The sequence below is a fragment of the Triturus cristatus genome, chromosome 1_2 (genome assembly GCF_964204655.1).
Source record: "Triturus cristatus chromosome 1_2, aTriCri1.1, whole genome shotgun sequence".
Taxonomy (NCBI): domain Eukaryota; kingdom Metazoa; phylum Chordata; class Amphibia; order Caudata; family Salamandridae; genus Triturus; species Triturus cristatus.
In genome coordinates this window covers 835794161-835806251 of record NC_140580.1, presented here as the reverse complement: position 1 = coordinate 835806251, position 12091 = coordinate 835794161, and the positions used below count along the sequence as shown (strand labels likewise).

The 12091-nt window shown below is 45.7% G+C and overlaps 1 protein-coding gene across 2 annotated transcripts in view; it reads right to left on the bottom strand.

The window, feature by feature from the left end:
• LOC146868106 (uncharacterized) overlaps positions 1–12091 on the bottom strand; it is a 230857-nt gene that overhangs the window by 29747 nt on the left and 189019 nt on the right. For both annotated transcript variants that reach the window (XM_085608951.1, XM_085608950.1), the window contains one exon: positions 8188–8291. In XM_085608951.1, coding sequence (XP_085465077.1) covers positions 8188–8291 — 104 coding nt within the window. The remainder of the gene's footprint in view (positions 1–8187; positions 8292–12091) is intronic.

Genomic DNA, 12091 nt, shown 5'->3' with positions numbered 1-12091 from the left:
AAGGCTCCCATGGACTTTGCCTATCGGTGTCCTTCTTAATTTTCTCAAGGGCAACGTCAACGTTTGGGCCAAAGAGATGTTCTTGGTCAAAAGGGTGGTTGAGGATGGAAGCCTGCACCTCTGGTTTAAACCCGTAAATCCGTAGCCAGGCATGCCTACGGAGGAGGACGCTGGTGTTAATTGCCCTAGAGGCGGTGTCGGCAACATCGAGGGCGCAGCGTATGGAGGTGTTGGTGATGGTTTTACCCTCCTGGATTAGCTCGTTGGCTCTATTCTTGTACTTGTCAGGGAGGTGTTGCATGATGGCTTCTAGCTCATCATAATGTGCCCTGTCATATCGCGCTAAAAGCGCTTGTGTGTTTGCAATGCGCTATATGTTGGCAGCCTGGGATGCAGTTCGCTTGCCAGAGGCATCTAGGAGTTTGGACTCTTTATCAGGTGGTGGTGCCTCGCCTGATGCCTGGGAGTTTGCACGTTTCCTTGCAATGGAGACTACAAGGGAGTCTAGTGGTGCGGGTCCTCTGATGTAGGTGGGGTCTGTATTTCTTTTCGATGCGAGGGTTGATGACCCTGGCTCTGACCGGGTCTTTAAAGACCTCTGGCGCGTGTTTGATAACACCTTTAAGCATGGGCCCTGTGTGTGGTATCAAAAGTATCTAGGTAGTATCTAGTATAAGTAACTCCGTGGTAGTGTGCAGCCCTATGGAGCAGTTGGTTAAACCCCAAAGTGTCTTCCCGGGGGGACGGCCTTGAAGGGTAAAGGTCATCCTGCGGGACGTTAGGGACATCTGGGATGTTGTAGTCGTCCCATGGGTCTGGGGAGCGTGTAGGAGTGGGGTCCCCTGTGGGTTTGTCATGGGGTCCCTCCCCTATGTCTTCGTAGACATCGTCATCATCCTCATCCGGAGAGGGTGTGGGGGAATGATTAGGTGGGGGAGGTGGAGGAGATGGAGGAGGAGGGGGTGAGGGTAGTCTCAAAGGGGAGGTTGCAAAGTCTCTTCTCTTTGGAGGTGGAGCTGAGGAAGGCTTGTCCAGCGGTCTCTTTTTGATGCGGAGCATCAAATGTCCAGTTTTAGGGTCTTTAATACGTTTTTTGGAGTGGATCGGGCCGAAACAGTTCCTCTGTGAGGGGCCGATCCGTCGGCGCCAAAGGTGTGGGAGCCGTAGGTCTTTTAGTCTTGGAGTCATCAGTTCGATGTTTTGAACTGCGTGGTTTTGAAATGTCCGGTTGTTTCCTCGGTTCCGAGATGACTTTCGGCTTCGAGGTGTGGGTGTCGATGACTTTGGATTTTTTGCTTGGTTCCGAAGATGGTGTCGGTACCGAGGAGCTAGTGGTGGTCTTCGGCGCAGAGTGCTTCGGTGTGGAGCTCGGCGCGGAGGAATCCATTTTCTTTTTCGGCGCGGAGTGTTTCTCGGCACCGACGGCAGGCTGGCTCGAGCCCGAGCTGCCAGAAGGCTTGATGGGCTTCTTAACCGGGCCCGAAAGCGAGGTATGTGAAGCAGTGTCTTTGGTCGTGCCTAGGCCCGAGGGCGAAGGCGCGACCAAAGCCTTTTTCGATGCCGTTGAGGGTGGGGGTCGATGTTAGTACTCACGCCCATCTGTGCCGGAGTGATGTCTTCGACATCTGAGTCGTCGGCTTCGGAGGCGCTGACGAGGCCCTCGTCTGTGTGTTGGTTCTCGGGAACATCGACGCCTTCTCCAAAGATGTCGTCGGGGATTGCAGTCGACGCGTGTGCCATGGTTCTCCTCGCTCTTCGGTCTCGAATGGTTTTCTTGGACCGGAAGGATTTGCACGCCGGACAGTCCGAGCCTCGTTGTTAAATGGTAGCGGCAGTTTCAGTCGATAACCTTTCAAGTATTTGCCCGGCGGTAATCGCCTCTTATACCACTCGATAATTTACCAATGAAAGAGGCAGGCGCCGGAGACTGGAAGGCAGGAAACAAAGTTTTATTCCGTCGGAGCAGAACACATCAGATCAGACAGCAAGGTATCGTCACGAGGTGCTCTAACTGCATCTCTGAGACCTGGTCTCTTATACACTGGTTTATTGCTTTATTACATATAGTACATTCTTGAGATTCCCTTGATGCCTGAAAGAACATCCCCTGAAGCCCCGGCTCAGATCCGATCCCACACATAGATACAGTAGAAGTTCCCACCCTACCCGCAGTGGGAGATGGCTATCGCGCAGCAGGGAATTCCGCTAATTCCCGGGTGTGTGTGCAACTGGCCGGGTCTCAGGGGGTAGGGGCTTTGATCTACTGTAATGTGGGGTGTTTCCCTTACAGTAGGGGCAGTAAACTGCATCCGCAGGGCTAGGTGATGGCCTGGGACCAGTTCAGACAATGGGGCGCAGAGGAAGGGGGTTATCAAAGGAGAGGCATGACCATGTATGGGTTGTCGGTTGGAAGTGGTTCCGTAGCAGGGTCGCGCAGAAGGAGAGGGTTTATGGCCTGTATGAGAGAGCGGGGGTGGCCGGCGCGCGGGGGATGCTTGCAGCGCCAGGGGAAAGCGCTGGCGGTCGAGAGTGAGCGGGGAGAGAGTGGGGTGCCTAAAATGGCAGCCGTGCATTCGTTGTGCGTGGCGCTGGGGAGAGGCAAGATGGCGCAGATAATGTTCAGTTTGCACGCTAAATTTCCACATCGTGTTCTGGGGAAGAGGCAGAGGTTGCACACCTCATGGAGATCGGTGTGGGGAAATTTGGACCCACATCGAGGCCACTTCTTAAATGGAGTCCTTCCCATGAGCCAGGTCCGGAGCTGAGGTAGGCCCGAAGGCCTGCGTCGACGCCTGGAATCGAAGTCTATCGATGAGTCGCGATCGAGAACAATACCGCGGAAGGGAAGGATTGCGCGCCGATTAGGAGAACTGTAACTGGAAACGGTTCGGAACCGGAGCGCGAAGAACACATCCGAGCCAGATGGCGGAAAAAAACAATCAGAGGATGGAGCCGAAGCCCATGCGCAAGACTTTCCAAGAAGAAAAACAACTGCAAACATCCGGGCCCAACACCAGATGGCGATCTATACACAGTGTGTAATCTGCAGCTCATATGCCTCAAACAGCTGTTTTCCAAGAGAGGAACTGTAGTTCGCATTTGTGCATGGGCTCAACAGGTGGGCCCATCAACCTTGTGAGGACTATATTAAGATTCCACACTGGAGCTGGTGGAAGTTGTGGTGGTATGTCTCTTAAGTCCTTCCTTGAAAGCTTTGATCACAGATACTCTAAATAATGACAAATGCAGTCTATTTTATAGATATGCAGCAATTGCTGCTAGGTGTAGTCTGATAGGGGTATAATCCAGCGCTGATGGTTGCAAGTATAACAGATGTTCTGTATGGAAGCATCAAGAGGGTTGATCTGACCACAGTAAATAACAAATCTCTTCCACTTAGCAGCGTAACAGGTCCTTGTAGTAGGTCTTCTAGCCTCCCTAATGATATTCATACATTCTGGTGGAAGGTTTAAGTAACCAAACTTTAAGACTTCAGGAGCCAGATCGAGAGATTCAGTTGCTTGGTATCTGGGTGTCGAATTTCTCCATGGCTCTGTGTGAGGAGACTAGAGGTTAAATGTAGCTTTTGATGCGGGACTAGGGATCGCTCCAACAGGGTTGTGAACCATGGGTGACGTGCCCATGTGGGAGCTACTAGGATTCGTGCGAGAGATGTTTGCCTGAGCTTCTGAACCACTAATGGAATGAGTGGGAGAGGCGAAAACCCGTCGGCAAATATCCCTAATCAGTTCATCCATAGTGCATTGCCCTCGGATTGCGGGTGTGGGTACCTAGAGGCGAAGCTTAGGCATTTTGCGTTTTGGTGTGTGGCAAACAGGTCTATGTGAGGGACTCCCCAACTCTGAAAGTATGGGAGGAGAACTGGAGGGCGGAGTTCCCATTCGTGTATTTGCGCTGCCTGTCTGCTGAGGAGATCTGCAATCTTGTTGTTCACTCCCGGGAGGTGTTCCGCTAGGAGATAAAGTCTGTGGTGAATGGCCCACCTCCAGATGTCTTGGGCTAAGTGTGACAGTTGGAGGGAGTGTGCCCCCCCCCCATTTTTGTATGCAATACATAGCTGTCATGTTGTCTGTACGAACCAAGACAGCTTTGCCTTCCAGTAGAGACTGAAAGCCTTGAGAGCTAGAAAGATTGCAAGCAGCTCTATATGATTGATGTGAAGCAACTTCTGCTGCGGACTCCACAGGCCTTGCACTGTGCGTTTTGTAGATGAGCTCCCCAGCCAGTGAGGGACGCGTCCGCTCTCAGTACGATCTGTGGAACCGGGTCTTTGAAAGGCCATCTTTTTGACAAATGTTGTGTGTTCCATCACTGCAGAGAGCAACAAGTACGGCCGCTTACCAACACTAGATCGGTCAATAGACCCTGTGACTGGTTCCACTGACTGGCTAAGCATTCTTGAATTGGATGCATGTGCAGTCTGGCAAGGGGGACGATTATGATACAAGATACCATCATGCCCAGCAATTGCATATAAACCAGAGCTGGAATCCAATGATTGGGTTGAAATTGGAGAACTAAAGCCTGAATATTTCGAATTCTGGCTGCGCTGGGAACCGCCAGGGTTTTTTGAGTATTTAGCCTGGCTCCTAGGTAGTCCTGAATATTTGCTGGTTGGAGATGTGATTTTGTCACATTGATTGTGAACCCTAGTTGATGTAGTAACTGGATTATTCTGAAAGTGTGCTGAAGGCATTGCTGGTACGTGCTGGCTTTGATGAGCCAGTCGTCCAAGTATGGAAAGACATGAATGCTTTGTCTTCTCAGGTGAGCAGCTTCTACCGCCTGACACTTTGGGAAGACTCTGGGGGCAGTGGTGACTCCAAATGGGAGTACCTTGAATGGAAGAGTTGACCCGCTACCACGAACCTGAGGAATTTGCGATGAGCAGGGTGGATTGGAATATGAAAATAGGCGTCTTTTAGATCTAAAGTACACAGAAAGTTGCCTTTTTGCAGCAGAGGTATTATTGGTTGCAGCGTCGCCATGTGGAAATGATCTGACTGAATGTAAAGATTTAGATCTCCGAGATCTAACATTGGTCTGAGAGAACCATCTTTTTGGGGTATTAGGAAGTAAAAAGAGTATACGCCCGACCCATTATGTTGCGTTGTTACGGGTTCTATAGCTCCTTTCAGAACCAGAGACTGAACCTCTTGTTTGAGGAGGTGTAGGTGATCTGGTGAAAGTTTGTGTGATTTTGGTGGAATGTTTGGAGGAGTGTTGATGAACTCCAGGAGTAACCAGAACAGATAATTTGTAGTACCCAACTGTCGTTATTGACTGCCAGATTGGTAGGAAATCTGACAGTCTTCCCCCGACAGGTGTTAGGTGGTCGGGGGGAAGTGGAGGCAAGTCACTTCTTTGTATTGGAGGGGGAGGTGCATGTGTTCGAACCCCTGCCCTTGCCTTTGCCGTTGTTACCTCTGTAACCCCCTCTGAAGTAACCCCTAGATGGAGAGGGTTGGTTATTCCCATATATATGTGGTGGTCTCTGTGGAGGTATTTTTGGAGCCTCTGCGGTAAAAGGAGCACCGAAAGGAACCACAGCTTTGTGCTGACTGAAGGGCTCCCATGGATTTGGCCACTTCAGTGTCCTCTTTTTTCTCTAGAGAAGAATCTACCACTGGGCCAAATAGATGCTCTTTATCAAAGGGAGTGTTTAAAATGGAGGTTTGCACCTCTGGTTTGAATGCTGATATGCGAAGCCAAGCATGTCTTCTCAAGAGGACACTGGTGTTTACCGCTCTAGCAGCAGTGTCTGCAGCATCTAGGGAACATCTTCTAGCGTTATTGGAAATAAGTTGCCCTTCACGCACTAGGTCTTGTGCCTTAGATCAGTGTTCTTGGGGCAAATATTGTATTAATTGCTCCATCTCGTCCCAGTGCGCACAGTCATATCGTGCTAGCAATGCCTGAGTGTTGGAGACACGCCAGAAATTGGCCGCCTGAGAGGCCACCCTTTTCCCGGAAGCATCAATAAGTTTGGATTCTTTATCCGGTGATGAAGCATCTCCTGTTGTCTGGGAGTTGGCCCTTTTCTTTGCATTGGACACAACCAGGGAGTCTAGTGGCAACTGACTTTTTATATATACTGGGTCCGATGGTGCTGGCTTGTATTTTTTGTCTACTCTAGAAGTAAGAATACAAGCTCTGACAGGGTCGCAAAAAATTTCGTCTACATGTCTGATCATCCCTTTGAGCATGGGTAGTGTATGTGATGACCTCTGCGTGGTACTGAGGGTTTCAAAGAGGAAATCCTCTTCTAAGGACTCCTTATGTATCTGCAGCCCGTGGTAGTTGGCAGCTCTACCCAGTAACTCAATGAAGCCTACACTGTCATCTGGTGGAGAGGGCTTGTTAGGATATTAATTAGGATCATTGCCCATGGGAGAATTGGTATTGTAATTATCCCATGGGTCTTGCATTGGTTTAGTATCATTCCCATCATCCTGGTTGTCAGGTGTATGTGGTGGTGAATGTTCAGGTTAAATAGGCTGAAACTGAGGTGAAGGAAGAGAAAGAGGATGAGGAAGAGGAGGAGGAGAAGGGTTAGTACCAACAGTTCTCTTCTTTAAAGGAATGTGGTATTCTTCCTCTGCATCAGTCCTTCTTTTTAAAGTCACTTTAGTGGTGATATGTCCAGTTTGAGGATGAATATACAGCACTTTTTGTTTCGGATACGGCTTGTTGATCAGGGCGTCGAAACTGTCTTTTTGGTGATTTCGGCACATCTGACTGTTCTGGCGCCGAAGGTTTTGGTGCCGAAGTCTTGGGTGTTGAAGTTTTCTGATCCGGAGTGTGTTTCGTGCTGAATGGTAGGGCGGTGGTGGTGGTTGGGGGGGGGGGGGGAGAAGAGGAGGGGGAGGTGCCGGACTTGTGTTTCGACCCCGAAGGTCTCAGCTCAGAACTTGATTTGGAGGGAGTCTTTTCGGAGCCGGAAGGCTTTTTGGTAGGCTTCCAGAAGGCGGGGCGTCGGAAGCATGGTTTTGGTGCCGACCGGTGCCCGAGGGAGTGGGTTGGACCGGAGCCTGCTTCTTTTGTGGAGTTGGGTCTTGGGACGAGGGGGGAGCTGCGCTCACGGTACGTTGTCCATGTGGGATGTCGTCCTCTTGGTCAGAGTCGAGCTCTGGGATGGCAAATGGCTCCTGCTCTTCCTCAGTTCCCATGGCCTCGCTGGCCTCTTCATCTGATTGGTGTCCGAAGATGTCTGGAATGGAGCTTGTGTGCTGGCTCTGCATGTCGCGACGTCGAGCCCGACGGTCGCAAAAAATCTTCTTGGAGCGGAAAGCCTGGCACGTGTCGCAGTCCTGTTCTCTGTGTTCGGGGGGGGAGGGGGAACGACAAACACAGATTCCACACTTCGTGTGAGTTGGTGCGCAGGTCGGCCAAACGGCCTTCTGCGAGCTTTCCGATCGAACGTTTGTTTTTTTACGATAAAAGGGAAAATGCAATCGAAAACAATACCGTCAAGGGTGAGTATCTTGCGCATCAAAGGAACCGTGTCGAACCGGAGCGCAGCGATAGACATTCGAACCCGATGGCGGAAAAAACCCCACAATGGAGTCGATGCCCATCGAAAGGAGGAGTCACCTACCTCGTGACTGGAAAGACTTCTTCGAAGAACAACAACGTGCAAACATCCGGACCAAACACTAGATGGCGAGCTATGCACAGCATGTGATCTACAGCTCACATGCCTTGAACATTTGTTTTCTCACTTTATTGGGAATAACAAACAGAATAAGTTTAGGCAATTTTAAATCTTTGAAAGAGATCTCTATTCAACACAACCCTTTCCAGCCTCTCCAGCAAGATGGAAATATTAACACACAAAGGAGGTATTGACTCAAAGCATAAAAGGCAGTATAAACATCCTAGGACAAAGAGCAAATAGAACAGCAAGTAAAATAAGTAATTCAACGTGCAAATGCCATCATCCAATAGCTTACAGAAAAGCACGGACGTTTGTCAACCTGCTAGCACAAAAGAAAACTAACTAGGCAAAACAATTCAGTAAAGACCAGTCTGGGAGTCACCTGTCAGTGGAGGTCATCTTGCTTTCACCTAAACAAACACTCATTCAAACCCCCAGCATGTGCAAAAGGGAAATCACTTGAAGACCCACATTACCACTTAGTGAACGAAAACACACATCCTTGTTACCTGGTGTCGTTTAAGCATGTCCAGTCCGAGAAGCATGTCCATGGGCTGCTCTTCAAGTATTGAGAAGGAGCATGGCAAGAAATCCCCTTCAATCTGAACCTGAGCTGGAGAAATGAGGAAAGTAATAATGTCTACGTGCAACAGGAGTAAGAAATAAGAAGATTTCTAAAGCAACCCGAGATCAATACCTAAAAAGGCAACCATAGCAACTGCTTGAGAGTAGCACTGGTAGGCAGATTTGAACAACTGCTTTTGTGGATTTCTGTTTCCTATGGCTTAGGCATTTAGGACTATCTATGTTTCATGAGTTGATTCTCTGCTAAGGCAAAAGAACGGAGTGACTGCCTCATGATTAGGACAGAGCGACTGCCTTAAGATCAGATTCTGTGCCTGTTAATTATCTCTATGGCTGAGTTAACAGGTTGGGGTGTATGCTTCATACTGTTTAATGAAGATCTAGTTACAGGCCAGGGGGCAGAGATTGGATCAGCTCATCTGCCAGTTACAGGCTCGTCTCACAAACCGATGCCATACACGCTTTGGCAAGATAATCCCGAAACAAAGTTCCTTCTAAAAAAAGGAGACCTTGTAAACCAAGGCTTTACTACTACTCAACTTTAAAGTTATGTTTTTGAGCGGAGAAATTGGGAATGCTGCAGCAAAATTCCAGGTTGTTTCAGATCAAGTGTGTCTCATTTCAGACAGAGTTGCTTGTTAATAGGATTTGAGGACCTCTAGTAAGTTTTTGATTCCATTGACATGCAACCCTTCTGGCCCCGGTTCTAAGATTAACCTTTTCATGAATGGGCTCTTGAATGCCCTACATCTGTGCAAATCGCAGAGTTAGCTATGCACCAAGGTGCAAAACTGAGCCAAGTTTCAATACCGAATAGAAGCAAAACAGGGATTCTGCCCAAAAACACTTTATGCTTTTGCTCAATTATCTCTCAGGTTCTATGCACAGTTTTGTGCTGGTGTGCCCATGATGAATAATGAGCACCTCAAGCATGCTTTTTTTCCTGCTGTCGTGCAGGCACACTTTTCTAGGAAAGTTAAAATCCTAGTGTGCTTTACAGGCTTTAATGCATGTTAACAGTGTCCACGCCTGTGCATTAGATAATATATAGCGAATGGTTCACATAGTGGAAGTGTGCTTGGCATGCATTTCTGGCCTGTGAATTAACATAGGTTTTCCAGCTTCTTCAGGGGGGGAAGGGGAGTGAGTGAGAGAAAGAGTGAGAGAGTGAGAGATTAAGAGTGAGAGATTAAGAGTGAGAGTAAGAGTAAGAGAGTAAGAGTAAGAGAGTAAGAGTAAGAGAGTATGAGTAAGAGAGTATGAGTAAGAGAGTATGAGTAAGAGAGTATGAGTAAGAGAGTATGAGTAAGAGAGTATGAGTAAGAGAGTATGAGTAAGAGAGTATGAGTAAGAGAGTATGAGTAAGAGAGTATGAGTAAGAGTGTAAGAGTGTAAGAGAGTAAGAGAGTAAGAGTGTAAGAGTGTAAGAGTGTAAGAGTGTAAGAGTGTAAGAGTGTAAGAGTGTAAGAGAGTAAGAGAGTAAGAGAGTAAGAGAGTAAGAGAGTAAGAGTGGGAGAGTAAGAGTGAGTGAGTGAGTGAGTGAGTGAGTGAGTGAGTGAGTGAGTGAGTGAGTGAGTGAGTGAGTGAGAGAGAGAGAGATTGGGATTGCTTCGGCTAGGAGGGGAAGAAAAAAGATGTAATACAAAAATTTCAATGACATGGACAATATTAGCCAGGAGATTCCCTGTCTATGTCCAGCAAGCCCTTCATTTTCGTGTCCTCTCAGGGTAACTGTGCTTTTGGGGTGGTTCAAGTGTAATTAATGTAATTTTTTTTGTAATATACACAATTACATTTTAGGGCAGTTTTTAGGTGGCAGATATTTAAAAATTATTTTTAGATTACATTTCTTGTATAATTTTTTTTGATTTTGTTAATATTTCCAAATATATACAAGGTTTTGATTTTGCTTTAAAAATATGTTCAAACTTAAACTGCAATTTAAAGAAAAAAAACCTTTAAACTTCTATTTTGGGTTGGTAATTATGATTGTATCTCTGCAACCTCTTTCAATTTTTACATTTTTCACAATGTTTGAATGACTGAATTTAAATATTATTTTGTACCCGCTGCCTCCAGTGTATGCTCTTTCCATTAAGTTTGTGGGACAAGAGGTAGAATAGCAAACCTTACCCCATCCAATGTTTGCACGTTCTCCAATGTTTGTGGGAATTAAGTTGGAATAGCAAATCCCCCCCAACCCAAACTGCTGAAATTTCCCTAGCGTTTGGGGAGTTATAGGTACAACTGACAATTTTATCACTCCAATTTTTCACTATTTCTAAGCATTTAGCAAATTAACTATACAAAAATAAATATTTTAGTTTATTAAATCAGAACTAATTGGATGAACGAATAAAATAAGTAGATTACTACAACTATTTTGTTACTTAATGGTCCATTCCAGCAATCAGAAATAACAGAATTAGATTTATTAATGGAATTTGAGCATATAGTAAAAATGGAAAATATTTATATGTAACAAACATTTACTTTTATATTAAAATCAACATTCAAAAGGATATTTAACTAAGGAGACAAAAACAGTTTTTATCATGTGTATATTTTTTTATAAAACTTTATTTTACTTAAAAATTGTACATATGTTATAGAAATGTACTTTTCACATTTTAATTTTTTTAACAAATTATATTACAACCGTTTTATGCTGACTGCACTGAGTTTTCAGTCTTTAAAAAAAAATATATATAATGTGTTATTATTGGACTATGTTTATTGAAGTGAGCAGGAGAGCTGCAGGTTCCAGTTTTGTCAGATCAAGTAAGATAACTTATTTTATGTGCCTGATTCAAATAGGTTGGCTAGGTTTAGTTTGAGTAATTTTAAGCATATATACTTGTTTGGAGATTTACTGGTTAGCATATAATAGTAGGTTAGTGTGTGTCATGTTAAACTAGTGTAGGACACATATGTGGTGCTTGTTAAATAATTAATGCGAAGTCTTAGGTTTGTAAGAGGTTGAACATCTTAGTGATATTATATAGGTTGAAGATTTAGTTAAGTAATGTATTGTTCTGGGTGACAGGAGGGGAGAATATGTGTTTTTTCAATGTTACATGTACTGAAGTTCCGCTTATTAATGCATTATTCATTTTTTAAAGAAAGTGTGCTTGAATTTATTGTTTCCCGTTTACTTTTATTACTTTTCTTCTATTTTTCTTTTGGTTTACCAGTCCTGTTAAAAAAAAAACAGTCTTGGGGTTTGATGGGTATTGGTGAATTTGATATGGAGCCCCACTTTTTTATTCTTTTTTGTGATATAACCTTTGGATCACCTGCAGTGGAGGAATGGCTTGCTTAGATTTCCTAGGTATAGCATCAGACCTTTGAGGACTTTTCTTATTATATATTTATTTTTATTCCTTTCACAGCTAAAAACAACTTTACTGCCACTCATCAATGAAAGAAAAATATATGTGCTGGGAAAAGGAATATGCTACTTACCAGTATGCATCTGTTCTTGGCATGTAGAGCTGCAGATCTACACACTTGTGCATAGATCGCCATCTGGTGTTGGGCCCGGATGTTTGCAGTTTGTTTTTCCTCTTGGAAAGTCTTTGGAAGTCACGAGGTCGGTGACTCCTCCTTTGGATTGTATTGCGCATGGGCTTCGGCTCCATCCTCAGATTGTTTTTCGCCAGCAGGGAAAGATGGAGCGTAGTAGTAACAGTAAAGATGTCCATGTGTGTGCTATCTAAATAAGATAAACTGGGACGGATACAGGTAGCCGGGGAGGCGGGTGGGCGTGTGTAGATCTACAGCTCTACATGCCAAGAATAGATGCATACTGGTAAGTAGCATATTCCG